Source organism: Panthera uncia (assembly GCF_023721935.1).
Source record: "Panthera uncia isolate 11264 chromosome A1 unlocalized genomic scaffold, Puncia_PCG_1.0 HiC_scaffold_17, whole genome shotgun sequence".
Taxonomy (NCBI): Eukaryota; Metazoa; Chordata; class Mammalia; order Carnivora; family Felidae; genus Panthera; species Panthera uncia.
Window position 1 is genome coordinate 123,324,744 of NW_026057577.1, and position 14,696 is coordinate 123,339,439.

Sequence of the window (14,696 nt, forward strand, 5' to 3'; positions counted from 1 at the left end):
AAAAATATAGTTAGAAAAGTGAAAGTTATCTGGTTCAACCTCCCAGCCTGTACACAATTGAATATTCTATTTTCATATCAAGTGTCATGCATTTGAACACGTCTTGTGATGAGGAAAATTCCTATATTGTGACAGATAAATACTGTTATTTTTTCCATTTTATTAAGGAATTCCTTACTGGATTTCTTTTTTTTTTTTTTTTTAATGTTTTTAACGTTTATTTATTATTGAAAGATAGAGTCAGAGTGTGAGCAGGGGAGGGGCAGAGGGAGAGGGAGAGGGAGACACAGAATCTGAAGCAGGCTCCAGGCTCTGAGCTGTCAGCACAGAGCCCGACACGGAGCTCGAACTCACAAACCACGAGATCATGACCTGAGCTGAAGTTGGAGGCTTAACTGACTGAGCCACCCAGGCGCCCCCTTACTGGATTTCTGAGGCGAGAAGATTCTTTTACATTTTTCTGTAACATGAGCAGTTTTATTTTGTAGGATAAACATTTGGCATCTCATGCAATATTCCATGTACTATCTAATACACTGAAGTAATATTGTTATTCATCTTACCATATCCTCCAGATTCTTACATAAGGAGCAGGGGGGTAAGTGATGTGACTTGTTTCAGGACACTAAGAAACATGCATGTAGAAAAGCAAGGCTGTGACTTCTAATAAAGAACATTTATAATGTTTTATTCATAATGGGTATTCAAAAATGTATTGACTGGTAGGTTATTACTGAGTCCAGAAAATATTTTTAAAATTTCACATTTATCAGACCCTAAAATCTGATACCAGTGTCCTTTTTCCAGAAATAGTTCCTTCCTTCCATCTTTTTCAGGTATTCCCTCTTCAAAGTAAGTCTTCTTCTTGACTTTTTTGGGCCTTCTTTCCTCCTTGCTGGGATTTCAAGGTCACTTAAGTGTGCTTAACTTCTTCAAAAGGGTCAGTGGAGGTATCCCATAGGGCTTCTGAGGTCAGCTTAGAGTCTGCAGAAAAGAGAGTTTGAAAATTACCTAAAAGGTATGACTCTGACCTGAGATTCCAGAAAAAGTTCAGTAGTTGAGGAACTAGAAACAGCTTTCGTGTGTCCCTGACATTTGCTTATATTTGCTTGTGTTCTAGCAGAGTATCCTGATAATTTAATTATATACCATTGAAAATAATTTATTGACATAATTTTGATAACTGTCTCCCTGTATAGCATGATATAAGTAAAAAACTGATGTTACTAAAATAGTAAAAACATATTTTATGCTATTTAACAGACAAAGACGACGAGCTGAGAAAGAGCTGCAAGAAAAAATATCAGAGAAGCTAAGGAGAAAACCAAGTGTGGCTTTCCAACCAGACAGTTCCATTGTTAATGATAATGATTCAGAAATAGTTATGAAATCCAAGGTACAGAAAAACTGCTATACTTTCTTCCCTGCTTTGCATGTACACAGAGTTTGGAATGTCTCTGTGGCTTATCTAGTCTTCTGATTGCCGAAGCTTCTGATTGTGACTAGGAGAATCTTTACTTCATTTAAGATGTGAAGCAGATACATAAACCTTGCTGCATCCCTTCATGGAACAGTGGACATACAGTTGCAAATGTGAAAAGCAAGTTGGTGGTAAATCAAAAACTATAGTGTAGAGCATCTGCCGGTGTGACTTTCTTATATTTAATCACTCCTTGCTTTTTTCTGTGATCTCTTAATGCATACCATATATGTTCTTTGGGTTGCTCCTAATACAGTTTAATCTCTTTTAGATGCCTCCAGCATTTTCCACACATAGGTTTGTTATGTAACCTATATATTTAAGTCAGATCTTTTCAAACATTCCTTCTAACTTTGATGACTGTTTACTTATTTTTGCAACAAATTAAATAAACATGAACAGTTTTGTTTATAAGGATTTTTTAAAAGCACGCTTCACTAAGTCCTCAAGAGCATGTGGGGAGGCACTTAGTAAAAATGTTGACTTCCTGAGCAGTTTTGATACGGTGGGTGACTATATGAGTGTTAAAACTGCTCTGCAGTAGAGAACATTGCAGTTTAGTAACTGCATTAAATTAGTAATGTTCTTTTTTATTGTTTGACTTGTGAGTTTTGTGAACTCCTTCGTAGAGTTACTTTGATAGAGTAAATAAATATTTCTAGGATAGGATTCAAATCTATACCTAAAAATTCAACAATTCTCTTAGCTATTGAATGTTTGCTTCCCCCCACCCCCGCTGCCCCCCAAATAATGAATGTCTTTGAGTTACAAGATTGATCATTTGGGTATTCATTTAGGAGCAACAAGAACATGGTGGTTCCCAGCCTTTGGATGATTTTGACATTCCTTTTGGTATGTATAAGCACGATTAATGTAGTATCTCAGTTCAAAGTTAAAATCAGCTTTCTAGAATTATGTGTATAAAAATGAGACAATTATTTTCAGTTTATCTTTGACAAGATTGTGTGTGTGTGTATGTGTGTGTGCGCGTTGTGTTTTGATGTGTTATCCGGTAGAGCAGTGGTTGACAAACTGTGGCCCACAGGCCAGATCCAGACCATGCCTGTTTTGTAAATCAAGTTTTATTGAAACACAGCCATGCCTATTTATTTACACATTGTGACAGATTTTGCACTGCAGCAAGGTTCACTTGTTGCAAGAGGAGCCACACAGAATGCAAAGCCGAAATATTTATTATCTGGCCCTTTACAGAAAAAACTTGCTGATCTCTACCGTATAGCAGTGCAATTAATTAGAATCTCAAATAAGATACTAATATATAAGGCCTAAAAGGAAATTATGGAAGAACATGCCTGTCGAATTCATCATAGAAAATACATGCACATTAAAGTAAGGAATCCGTTCAGAAAAGAGTACTTGTTTAGAAGATAGTAAATTCTCTTCTTTCTTTAGTTGGTCAGTTTACTTCTTGTCACCAAATGCATGTATTCCCCAGGGCTTTCTCCTTAGTAATTTTCATACACACAAACGGTCACTTTCAGGACTTCAGCTACACTCAGATGATACTCCAAGACACATCTACCCTCCCTCATCTTTCTTTTCTACTTTCACCTTAAACTTAACATGTCCAAATTTTAAACTGGCATCTTGCCATTAGTGATGTCACCATTCACTTGATTGGTGAAGATTTTTACCTTGAAAGTCACCCTTCGTTTACCCCTCACCTTTGTTGTCCCACTCCTTCACTCAGTCCTTGATGTGGTCCTCCCTCTCTTTGTTGATATCACTGCCCTGCATCAAGCCTCTGCGTGCCTAAACCAAGCAGTTTTTTTTTTTTCTTAACTGGCCTGCTTGCTTAGCTTGCTAATCTGTTTAGCATTCTTTCCCACTCACTTGTCTTAAAACTAGTTTCTTTTTCATTTTTAACAGTGGTTTGGGTTTTTTCTTTTCTTTCCTTTTCTTTCTTTCTTTCTTTCTTTCTTTCTTTCTTTCTTTCTTTTTTCTTTCAGCTTTGTGAAGGTAATACTTGTTCACTGAAGAAAATTGAGAACATACAAATAGGAATAGGAAGAACATTAAAATCTACCCCCCCCCCCAAATCTCCCATACATTTTTAAAAAGTTTATTTATTTTGAGAGAGAGAAAAAGAGAGAGAGGGGGAGAGACAGACAGGATCCCAAGCAGGTTCCACACTGTCAGTACAGAGCCCCATATGGGACCTGAATCCACAAACTGAGATCATGACCTGAGCTGAAGTCAGACACTTAACCGACTGAGCCACCCAGGTGCCTGTCTCATAATTTTTCTGTTTAGAGATAGCCAGTGTTAATATTCCCCCAGGGTTTATTTTTTGAATGTTCTTACTCACATATATCTGTAAATACATATATACATATGTATTCATTTTATTTATATACGTTTTTTATATTATATATTCTACAATGTCATTTTAAGTTTATTTATTTTGAGAGAGAGTAAGCGCACGCAAGCAGGGGAAGAGCAGAAAGAGAGGAGAGAGAGAATCCAAATAGGCTCCGTGCTGTCAACAAAGAAACCGACATGGGGCTTGATCTCATGATCTGTGAGATCACGACCTGAGCCAAAATCAAGAGTTAGATGCTTAACCTACCGAACCACCCAGGCTCCCCTCTACAATGCCATTTTTAATGACTGCATAGTATTCCCATGGATGTGTGTTGTGTGTATTTCAAACAACAATAATTCTCTACTTCTCTGACACCAGCTGGTGTCCTATAATTCACGTCAAGTCTAACAATAACCCAGAGTTAACACAGATGTCACAGATTAGTGGCTCAGTCCCAAAAGACTGACCAATTCAAGCTATCAGCTACAAACAGGTCCCTATACACCTGCATTTTTGTCCAGGCAACTACAAATTCAGGTATTGCCATGACTCACCCTCCAAGTTTACTAATTTGCTACAGTGATTCAGGAACTTAGAGAAATGCTTTACTTAAGGATTACAGTTTTATTATAAAGGATACAATTCAGGAATAGCCAAATGGAAGAGATGCATAAAGGAAGGTATGGGGACTGAAGGCACAGAGCTTCCATATCCTCCCTGGATATACCACTCTTCCAGCACATCCCCTTGCTCATCAATCCAGAAGCCCCCTTAGCCTCATTGTTTCAGGATTTTTATTGAAGTTTCATTGTAAAGGCATGACTGATTACATCGTTAACCATTGGTGATTGAACTACATCTCCAGCTGCTCTCCCCTCCCCGGAGGTAGGGGTGCGGTGGGGTTGATTATAGTTCTAACCCTCTAATCATGTGCTTTGGCCCTTTAGTGACAAGCACCTATCCTGAAGCTATCTAGGGGCCTAACAAGAGTCACTTCATTAGCATAAACTCAGATATAACGACAGACACTCCTATTACTCACGAAATTCCAAAGACTTAAGGAACTTCATGCTTAGAACCAAGGATGAAGACTGTGTGTGTGTGTGTGTGTGTGTGTGTGTGTGTGTATTAAGTAGGCTCCGCACCTAGCATGGAGCCCAATGTGGGGCTTGAACTCATGACCCTGAGATCAAGACCTGAGCTGATATCAAGAGTCAGGACACTTAACCAACTGAGCCACCCAGGTGCCCCTATATGTATGTTTATTATGCTACCATGTGCCATAATTGATAATCTCTTATTCTTTTTTTTTCTTAATTTTTTTTTTTAATGTTTATTTTTGAGAGACAGAGAGAGACAGAGTGTGAGCAGGGGAGGGGCAGAGAAAGAGGGAGACACAGAATCTGAAGCACACTCCAGGCTCTGAGCTATCAGCACAGAGCCTGACCTGGGGCTCAAACTTACAAGCTATGAGATATGACCTGAGCTGAAGTCGGTGGCTTAACTGACTGAGCCACCCAGACACACTGATCATCTCTTATTCTACTTTGTCTTCCTGGATGATCTCCCAGGAAAATCCACATCTAAACCCAAACTCCCATAATAGAGTTTGGATTTTGATTCTACTTGCTGCTGAACTTCTCCACTTAGGTGGAAATTAACTCAAGTGCAGCATGTACAGTCTCAACTTGTTATCCCTCGCCACCAACTGGTTTGTTCTCCTAATTCTCCATCTTCATTTGTGTCACTACCAACTCAACCCCAAAACATTGGCTATCTGAATTCCGTCTTCCCTTGCCTTCTCAACTAGTCAATGAGCAGGTCTTCCCTATTTTACTTCCTTCTTTTTAAGTTTATTTTTATTTATTTTGAGAGAGAGAGAGAGAGAGAGAGCAAGCAGGGGAGGGGCAGAAAGAGAGGGAGACAGAATCCCAAGCTGACCGCACAGAGCCCGATTTGGGGCTCAAATATACAAACTGTGAGATCATGACCCGAGCTGCGGTCAAGAGTTGGATGCTTAACTGACTGAGCCACCCAGGTGCCCCTTTACCTCCTTTGTAATTTGTAAATGTGTCCTCTGGCCCCCACTCCTCACCATTGCTAGAGGTTCTTATTTGAACTATTGCAGTGCCTTCATCTATCTGATTGTCTTCACTTTTATCCACTCCAATCTACGGTCCACACACTGGCTGGGGTGGTTTTTCTAGAACATCAATCTGACCATATCATTTTCTTGCATAACATTTTCTACTAGATCCTCATCAGCCAGAAGAACATCTAGGTTTCTAGACTAGACACACAGAATCCTCCACAGTTTTGGTTTTGAATTCACTGAGCTGCCTTTGAGAGTTAACGTAGGCACCACCTCATTCAAAACGTCCATATTAGGGGCGCCTCGGTGGCTCAGTCAGTTATGCTTCAGACTTTGGCTCAGGTCATGATCTCTCAGTTCATGAGTTCGAGCCCCACGTTGGGCTCTGTGGTGACAGCTCAGAGCCTGGAGCCTGCTTCGAATTCTGTGTGTCTCTCTCTGCCCCTCCTTCCCCACTCATGCTCTGTCTCTCAAAAATAAATAAACATTAAATTTTTTTTAAAAAGTCAATTTTGATAACATCTGGGCACCTCATACCTCACCTCCTTTGAGTTAGGTTCTCTGCTTTTGGATATGTTGGCTTCTCAATGATTGCTTTCAATGTTTTGTTATATTTAAGAAATGCTACAAAATGATATTAAAACTTCAGCTGGATTGCATTTCATGGCCTGTGTAAGAAAGAAAGCTGTAGAATGTCAGGATGCAAGTACAAATACAGACCCAGGTAAAATGCTATTTTACTTTAATTTTTAAAATTCATATATTTTTTGCAACAGTGCATATGTCTAGATTTTTTTCTTTTTTTTTTTTTTTTGATTTTATTTTATTTTATTTTATTTATTTATTTATTTTTTTTTATATGAAATTTACTGTCAAATTGGTTTCCATACAACACCCAGTGCTCATCCCAAAATGTGCCCTCCTCAATACCCATCACCCACCCTGCCCTCCCTCCCACCCCCCATCAACCCTCAGTTTGTTCTCAGTTTTTAACAGTCTCTTATGCTTTGGCTCTCTCCCACTCTAACCTCTTTTTTTTTTTTTTTCTTTCCTTCCCCTCCCCCATGGGTTTCTGTTATGTTTCTCAGGATCCACATAAGAGTGAAACCATATGGTATCTGTCTTTCTCTGTATGGCTTATTTCACTTAGCATCACACTCTCCAGTTCCATCCATGTTGCTACAAAAGGCCATATTTCATTTTTTCTCATTGCCACGTAGTATTCCATTGTGTATATAAACCACAATTTCTTTATCCATTCATCAGTTGATGGACATTTAGGCTCTTTCCATAATTTGGCTATTGTTGAGAGTGCCGCTATAAACATTGGGGTACAGGTGCCCCTATGCATCAGTACTCCTGTATCCCTTGGATAAATTCCTAGCAGTGCTATTGCTGGGTCATAGGGTAGGTCTATTTTTAATTTTCTGAGGAACCTCCACACTGCTTTCCAGAGCGGCTGCACCAATTTGCATTCCCACCAACAGTGCAAGAGGGTTCCTGTTTCTCCACATCCTCTCCAGCATCTATAGTCTCCTGATTTCTTCATTTTGGCCACTCTGACTGGCGTGAGGTGGTATCTGAGTGTGGTTTTGATTTGTATTTCCCTGATAAGGAGCGACGTTGAGCATCTTTTCATGTGCCTGTTGGCCATCCAGATGTCTTCTTTAGAGAAGTGTCTATTCATGTTTTCTGCCCATTTCTTCACTGGGTTATTTGTTTTTCGGGTGTGGAGTTTGATGAGCTCTTTATAGATTTTGGATACTAGCCCTTTGTCCGATGTGTCATTTGCAAATATCTTTTCCCATTCCGTTGGTTGCCTTTTAGTTTTGTTGGTTGTTTCCTTTGCTGTGCAGAAGCTTTTTATCTTCATAAGGTCCCAGTAATTCACTTTTGCTTTTAATTCCCTTGCCTTTGGGGATGTGCCGAGTAAGAGATTGCTACGGCTGAGGTCAGAGAGGTCTTTTCCTGCTTTCTCCTCTAAGGTTTTGATGGTTTCCTGTCTCACCTTCAGGTCCTTTATCCATTTTGAATTTATTTTTGTGAATGGTGTGAGAAAGTGGTCTAGTTTCAACCTTCTGCATGTTGCTGTCCAGTTCTCCCAGCACCATTTGTTAAAGAGACTGTCTTTTTTCCATTGGATGTTCTTTCCTGCTTTGTCAAAGATGAGTTGGCCATACGTTTGTGGGTCTAGTTCTGGGTTTCTATTCTATTCCATTGGTCTATGTGTCTGTTTTTATGCCAATACCATGCTGTCTTGATGATGACAGCTTTGTAGTAGAGGCTAAAGTCTGGGATTGTGATGCCTCCTGCTTTGGTCTTCTTCTTCAAAATTACTTTGGCTATTCGGGGCCTTTTGTGGTTCCATATGAATTTTAGGATTGCTTGTTCTAGTTTCGAGAAGAATGCTGGTGCAATTTTGATTGGGATTGCACTGAATGTGTAGATAGCTTTGGGTAGTATTGACATTTTGACAATATTTATTCTTCCAATCCATGAGCATGGAATGTCTTTCCATTTCTTTATATCTTCTTCAATTACCTGCATAAGCTTTCTATAGTTTTCAGCATACAGATCTTTTACATCTTTGGTTAGATTTATTCCTAGGTATTTTATGCTTCTTGGTGCAATTGTGAATGGGATCAGTTTCTTCATTTGTCTTTCTGTTGCTTCATTGTTAGTGTATAAGAATGCAACTGATTTCTGCACATTGATTTTGTATCCTGCAACTTTGCTGAATTCATGTATCAGTTCTAGCAGACTTTTGGTGGAGTCTATCGGATTTTCCATGTATAATATCATGTCATCTGCAAAAAGCGAAAGCTTGACTTCATCTTTGCCAATTTTGATGCCTTTGATTTCCTTTTGTTGTCTGATTGCTGATGCTAGAACTTCCAGCACTATATTAAACAACAGCGGTGACAGTGGGCATCCCTGTCGTGTTCCTGATCTCAGGGAAAAAGCTCTCAGTTTTTCCCCGTTGAGGATGATGTTAGCTGTGGGCTTTTCATAAATGGCCTTTATGATATTTAAGTATGTTCCTTCTATCCCGACTTTCTCAAGGGTTTTTATTAAGAAAGGGTGCTGGATTTTGTCAAAGGCCTTTTCTGCATCGATTGACAGGATCATATGGTTCTTCTCTTTTTTTTTGTTAATGTGATGTATCACGTTGATCGATTTGCGAATGTTGAACCAGCCCTGCATCCCAGGAATGAATCCCACTTGATCATGGTGAATAATTCTTTTTATATGCTGTTGAATTCGATTTGCTAGTATCTTATTAAGAATTTTTGCATCCATATTCATCAGGGATATTGGCCTGTAGTTCTCTTTTTTTACTGGGTCTCTGTCTGGTTTAGGAATCAAAGTAATACTGGCTTCATAGAATGAGTCTGGAAGTTTTCCTTCCCTTTCTATTTCTTGGAATAGCTTGAGAAGGATAGGTATTATCTCTGCTTTAAATGTCTGGTAGAACTCCCCTGGGAAGCCATCTGGTCCTGGACTCTTATTTGTTGGGAGATTTTTGATAACCGATTCAATTTCTTCGCTGGTTATGGGTCTGTTCAAGCTTTCTATTTCCTCCTGATTGAGTTTTGGAAGAGTGTGGGTGTTTAGAAATTTGTCCATTTCTTCCAGGTTGTCCAATTTGCTGGCATATAATTTTTCATAGTATTCCCTGATAATTGTTTGTATCTCTGAGGGATTGGTTGTAATCATTCCATTTTCATTCATGATTTTATCTATTTGGGTCATCTCCCTTTTCTTTTTGAGAAGCCTGGCTAGAGGTTTGTCAATTTTGTTTATTTTTTCAAAAAACCAACTCTTGGTTTCGTTGATCTGCTCTACAGTTTTTTTAGATTCTATATTGTTTATTTCTGCTCTGATCTTTATTATTTCTCTTCTTCTGCTGGGTTTAGGCTGCCTTTGCTGTTCTGCTTCTATTTCCTTTAGGTGTGCTGTTAGGTTTTGTATTTGGGATTTTTCTTGTTTCTTGAGATAGGCCTGGATTGCAATGTATTTTCCTCTCAGGACTGCCTTCGCTGCGTCCCAAAGCGTTTGGATTGTTGTATTTTCATTTTCGTTTGTTTCCATATATATTTTAATTTCTTCTCTAATTGCCTGGTTGACCCACTCATTCGTTAGTAGGGTGTTCTTTAACCTCCATGCTTTTGGAGGTTTTCCAGACTTTTTCCTGTGGTTGATTTCAAGCTTCATAGCATTGTGGTCTGAAAGTATGCATGGTATAATTTCAATTCTTGTAAACTTATGAAGGGCTGTTTTGTGACCCAGTATATGATCTATCTTGGAGAATGTTCCATGTGCACTCGAGAAGAAAGTATATTCTGTTGCTTTGGGATGCAGAGTTCTAAATATATCTGTCAAGTCCATCTGATCCAATGTATCATTCAGGGCCCTTGTTTCTTTATTGACTGTGTGTCTAGATGATCTATCCATTTCTGTAAGTGGGGTGTTAAAGTCCCCTGCAATGACCACATTCTTATCAATAAGGTTGCTTATGTTTATGAGTAATTGTTTTATATATCTGGGGGCTCGGGTATTTGGCGCATAGACATTTATAATAGTTAGCTCTTCCTGGTGGATAGACCCTGTGATTATTATATAATGCCCTTCTTCATCTCTTGTTACAGCCTTTAATTTAAAGTCTAGTTTGTCTGATATAAGTATGGCTACTCCAGCTTTCTTTTGGCTTCCAGGAGCATGATAAATAGTTCTCCATCCCCTCACTCTCAATCTAAAGGTGTCCTCAGATCTAAAATGAGTCTCTTGTAGACAGCAAATAGATGGGTCTTGTTTTTTTATCCATTCTGATACCCTATGTCTTTTAGTTGGCGCATTTAATCCATTTACATTCAGTGTTATTATAGAAAGATATGGGTTTAGAGTCATTGTGATGTCTGTATGTTTTATGCTTGTAGTGATGTCTCTGGTACTTTGTCTCACAGGATCCCCCTTAGGATCTCTTGTAGGGCTGGTTTCGTGGTGACAAATTCCTTCAGTTTTTGTTTGTTTGGGAAGACCTTTATCTCTCCTTCTATTCTAAATGACAGACTTGCTGGATAAAGGATTCTCGGCTGCATATTTTTTCTGTTTAGCACACTGTAGATATCGTGCCAAGCCTTTCTGGCCTGCCAAGTTTCAAAGGAGAGATCAGTCACGAGTCTTATAGGTCTCCCTTTATATGTGAGGGCACGTTTATCCCTTGCTGCTTTCAGAATTTTCTCTTTATCCTTGTATTTTGCCAGTTTCACTATGATATGTCGTGCAGAAGATCGATTCAAGTTACGTCTGAAGGGAGTTCTCTGTGCCTCTTGGATTTCAATGCCTTTTTCCTTCCCCAGTTCAGGGAAGTTCTCAGCTATAATTTGTTCAAGTACCCCTTCAGCACCTTTCCCTCTCTCTTCCTCCTCTGGGATACCAATTATGCGTATATTATTTTTTTTTAGTGTATCACTTAGTTCTCTAATTTTCCCCTCATACTCCTGGATTTTTTTATCTCTCTTTCTTTCAGCTTCCTCTTTCTCCATAACTTTATCTTCTAGTTCACCTATTCTCTCCTCTGCCTCTTCAAGCCGAGCCATTGTGGTTTCCATTTTGTTTTGCATTTCGTTTAAAGCGTTTTTCAACTCCTCGTGACTGTTCCTTAGTCCCTCGATCTTTATGGCGAGAGATTCTCTGCTGTCCTGTATACTGTTTTCAAGCCCAGCGATTAATTTTATGACTATTATTCTAAATTCACTTTCTGTTATATTATTTAAATCCTTTTTGATCAGTTCATTAGCTGTTGTTATTTCCTGGAGATTCTTCTGAGGGGAATTCTTCCGTTTGGTCATTTTGGAGAGTCCCTGGCGTGGTGAGGACCTGCAGTGCACTTCCCCTGTGCTGTGGTGTATAACTGGAGTTAGTGGGCGGGGCCGCAGTCCGACCTGATGTCTGCCCCCAGCCCACCGCTGGGGCCACAGTCAGACTGGTGTGTGCCTTCTCTTCCCCTCTCCTAGGGGCGGGATTCACTGTGGGGTGGCGTGGCCCGTCTGGGCTACTTGCACACTGCCAGGCTTGTGGTGCTGGGGATCTGGCGTATTAGCTGGGGTGGGTAGGCAAGGTGCACGGGGGCTGGAGGGGCAGGCTTAGCTCGCTTCTCCTTAGGTGATCCACTTCAGGAGGAGCCCTGTGGCAGCGGGAGGGAGTCAGATCCGCTGCCGGAGGTTTGGCTCCGCAGAAGCACAGAGTTGGGTGTTTGCGCGGAGCGAGCAAGTTCCCTGGCAGGAACTGGTTCCCTTTGGGATTTTGGCTGGGGGATGGGCGGGGGAGATGGCGCTGGCGCCTTTGTTCCCCGCCAAGCTGAGCTCTGCCGTCCGGGGGCTCAGCAGCTCTCCCTCCCTTTGTCCTCCAGCCTTCCCGCTTTCCGCGCAGAGCTGTTAACTTATGACCTCCCAGACGCTAAGTCGCGCTTGCTGTCGGAACACAGTCTGTCCGGCCCCTCCGCTTTTGCCAGCCCGACTCGGGGGCTCTGCTTGGCCGGCGAGCCGCCCCTCCGCCCCGGCTCCCTCCCGCCAGTCCGTGGAGCGCGCACCGCCTCGCCGCCCTTCCTACCTTCTTCCGTGGGCCTCTAGTCTGCGCTTGACTCCGGAGACTCCCTTCTGCTAATCCTCTGGCAGTTTTCTGGGTTCTTTAGGCAGGTGTAGGTGGAATCTAAGTGATCGGCCGGACGCGCTGTGAGCCCCGCGTCCTCCTACGCCGCCATCTTCCGGAACCCCTCCTAGATTTTTTTCTTCAAAACAATGATTTAAAGTGAATTTTAAGTGATGTGATAGTAGTTACTCATCCCAGGTTCTTGTCTTCAACCCTGGTGTATACTTTACAAATTTTAAACTTAAAAAAAATATTTTAATGTTTATTCTTGAGAGAGAGAGAGAGACAGAGCATGAGCAGGGGAAGGGCAGAGCGAGAGAGGGGCACAGAATCTGAAGCAGGCTCCAGGCTTTGAGCTGTCAGCACAGAGCCCAATGCAGGGCTCAACTCATGAAACTGTGAGATCATGACCTGAGCTGAAGTCAGATGCTTAACCGACTGAGCTGCCCAGGTGCCCTGACAAATTTTAAACTTTAAAATTTCACTTGAATTTATGGTAACTTAATTAATACACAATAGAAATTTTTGTTCAAAATACCTTGGACTACATCCTAAATCAGTAGAGACAATGTTTTGAATTTGGGTTCTCTACGCCATTAATTGCCTTCACTGGGATTTCGTGCCTAAAACTGAGAGACCTGGGGCTGTGGCTGGTGAAGCTGAGTCAGGAAGAGGACTAGGTTGGATTTGCTGTGGAAAGGGCATACGTAACTATGTCCAAGAACAGAGAAAAGAAAAGTTGAAGGACCTATTATTTGGAATTTTGCCTGACAAACTTCCTCATTAGTGTAAGTGCTCCGACCTTTGTGCTGTCGCAATTCTTTTCTGTGATATGTAGGAAACAGTTGCTCTTAACTGTGTTCAGAACCTTGCAAGTGCTTTTTTAAACCTCTAATTTAAGTTATTATAAAATAATATTTATTGATATGGTTTCAAAATAATATATGATCATTATAGAATATTTGGATAATGTAGCAAGTTATGTAGAGGATGAAATTAACTGTAATCATGCCACTTAGAAGTAACATTTTGATGATTTTTCTTTCAGTCTTCTTTTGCACATTTTACATAGTTTGGTACAGTAGATAGTACAGGTGTCCTCCCTCTGTGTCTGAACTGTCATCTTCCAAATATTATTACTATCTTCCCTGAGAATTTAACCCTTTGTGGGTCCCAGTGTTTGTCTTTTACCCAGATACCTTTGGACACTCTCTACTCAGTCTCTTTAATATATTACTCAGTATTTATCTACATTATAGTTCAAACATACATAGTGTATATACATATATATATATATATATATATACATATATATGTATATAGTATATGCACTGTAGCATATACTTATAGTATTTATTTGTGTTATACTATATATTTACTTACATTATAGCATATACTATATGTTTGCAGTATAGCATCTGTATTCTATGGTCCCCCTCTGGACCCCCCCATGCATGGTTCCCCCATGCATACAGATATGGTCAGTATTATTGCATATTGCACACAAACTAATAGATTAAATGAACATTAGTTAAGAAGTGATGTTCAAAATGCTTTATATTTAGTAATCTTTGATGGATAGTTATTTAAATGTTTAAGAAGTGTTTACTAATGTTTGGCAGTATTAGATAGGCTGGAACACCTTTTTCTCCCCCATTTAAAAAGTTTCCTGGTATTTGACTATGCAGCACATTTTTTTAGAATGGATTAGATTTGGATAACAGAAGTTACCTATATTTTGGATCCTTTGCTTTTCACTTTGATGTCTGCTTATGCCAAACATTTATGTCATGAAAAAGTACTTTGTAAACATATTCCTTCTTCCAGCTGTGTCATAAAATATTTAACTAATTCTTTAAAACTTTTTTTAATGTTTATTTATTTTTGAGAGAGAGAGAGACAGAGACAGAGATTGTGAGTGGGGGAGGGGCAGAGAGAGAGGGAGACACAGAATCCGAAGCAGGTTCCAGGCTCTGAGCTGTCAGCATAGAGCCTGACACAGAGCTCCAACTCACAGACTGAGAAATCATGACCTGAGCCAAAGTTGGATGCTTAACCAACTGAGCCGCCCAGGTGCCCCTAACTAATTCTTTATTGTTGAATGTATTAGGTGGTTTCTAGTATTTTTCTCCTATAAACAATGCCTC

At 40.1% G+C, this 14,696-nt stretch overlaps 1 protein-coding gene across 6 annotated transcripts in view; it reads left to right on the forward strand.

Annotated features, from left to right (window-relative positions):
• CPLANE1 (ciliogenesis and planar polarity effector complex subunit 1) overlaps nt 1-14,696 on the forward strand; it is a 140,361-nt gene that overhangs the window by 82,638 nt on the left and 43,027 nt on the right. For all 6 annotated transcript variants that reach the window (XM_049648144.1, XM_049648149.1, XM_049648146.1 and 3 more), the window contains 3 exons: nt 1,264-1,396; nt 2,278-2,332; nt 6,518-6,622. In XM_049648144.1, the coding sequence (XP_049504101.1) occupies nt 1,264-1,396; nt 2,278-2,332; nt 6,518-6,622 (293 nt within the window). The remainder of the gene's footprint in view (nt 1-1,263; nt 1,397-2,277; nt 2,333-6,517; nt 6,623-14,696) is intronic.